The 1123-nt window shown below is 40.2% G+C and overlaps 1 protein-coding gene across 1 annotated transcript; it reads right to left on the bottom strand.

Annotated features, from left to right (window-relative positions):
- Positions 1-2: 2 nt before the first annotated feature.
- On the bottom strand, positions 3-500 carry LOC102812142 (olfactory receptor 7E24-like; the record flags this gene model as incomplete). The annotated part of the gene is made up of 1 exon (XM_006877384.1): positions 3-500. A coding segment is annotated over exon 1 (498 nt), but the record flags the coding sequence as incomplete, so codon positions are not given.
- Positions 501-1123: the final 623 nt, after the last annotated feature.

Raw genomic sequence — 1123 nt, 5'->3', positions numbered from 1 at the left:
GTAAGTTGTGATACCATCCAACAGTGCAACTGGGAGTCCAAAAGACTGATCAAAAAAGACATCAAAACTAACAAGCCACAGCGGCCAGGGTTCATGATGGTTGTGTAGTGCAAGGGGTGACAAATGGCTACAAACCTGTCATAAGCCATCACAGTCAAGAGTACACTTTCCAGGCATCCAAAGAAATATAAAAAGGACATTTGTATCAGGCAGCCCACATAGGTGATGGATTTGTTCTGTGTCTGAATGTTGACCAACATCTTTGGGATTGTGATAGAAATGAAACCAAAGTCAGCCAAGGACAGGTTGGAAAGGAAGAAGTACATTGGGGTGTGAAGGTGGTGGTCAGAGCTGACAGCCAGGACAATGAACAGGTTCCCAGACACACTGATCAGGTACATGGACAGGAACAACCCAAAGAGAAAGGGTTGCAATTCTGGATCATCAGAAAGGCCCAAGAGGAGGAATTTTGAGACACTTGTTAGATTCTTTGGCTCCATATATCTGAGACAGCTCTTGGAAAAAAGAAAAGAGGATTATTAAAAGGAAATAAGTTAACAAACACTCTGCATTGTCTATATTTTGAACCCAATAAATCACACACACACACAAAAAAAACCGTACAAACTACAAGTTTTATGAATAATTTATTTTAGAAAGATCAGCACACGACTGGTTCCTATGTTGTTAGTTATTAAATATAGTCAAGTCAGTTCCAATTCATAGTGAATTCATATGTACTACAGAATGAAACACTGTTCTTTCCTGCATCATCCTCACTATTGTTGATACAGTTAAGCACACTACTGCTTCTAAGGAGCTCTGTCAGTGTAGTGGTTACAAGTCGGGCTGCCAACTACAAGGTCAGCAGTTCGAAACTATCAGCGGTTCCACGGGAAAAAGATGAGGCATTCTGCTCCTGTAAAGATTTACAGTCTTGGAAACCCTGTGCAGAGTCACTATGAGTCAGAACAAACTCCACATACTTAGCAACAACAACTGCTTCTATTGTGACAATATATCTTATTGGGGATCTTCTTCTTTTTCACTGACCCTCTACTTTACAAAGTATGATATCCTTCTCCAGTGGCTGGTCATTCTGAAAAAATATCAGAATTATGAG

Source organism: Chrysochloris asiatica, unplaced genomic scaffold (genome assembly GCF_000296735.1).
Source record: "Chrysochloris asiatica unplaced genomic scaffold, ChrAsi1.0 scaffold00491, whole genome shotgun sequence".
Taxonomy (NCBI): Eukaryota; Metazoa; Chordata; class Mammalia; order Afrosoricida; family Chrysochloridae; genus Chrysochloris; species Chrysochloris asiatica.
Note: the sequence above shows the minus strand (reverse complement) of the source record. Positions and strands in the feature narration are given on the sequence as shown.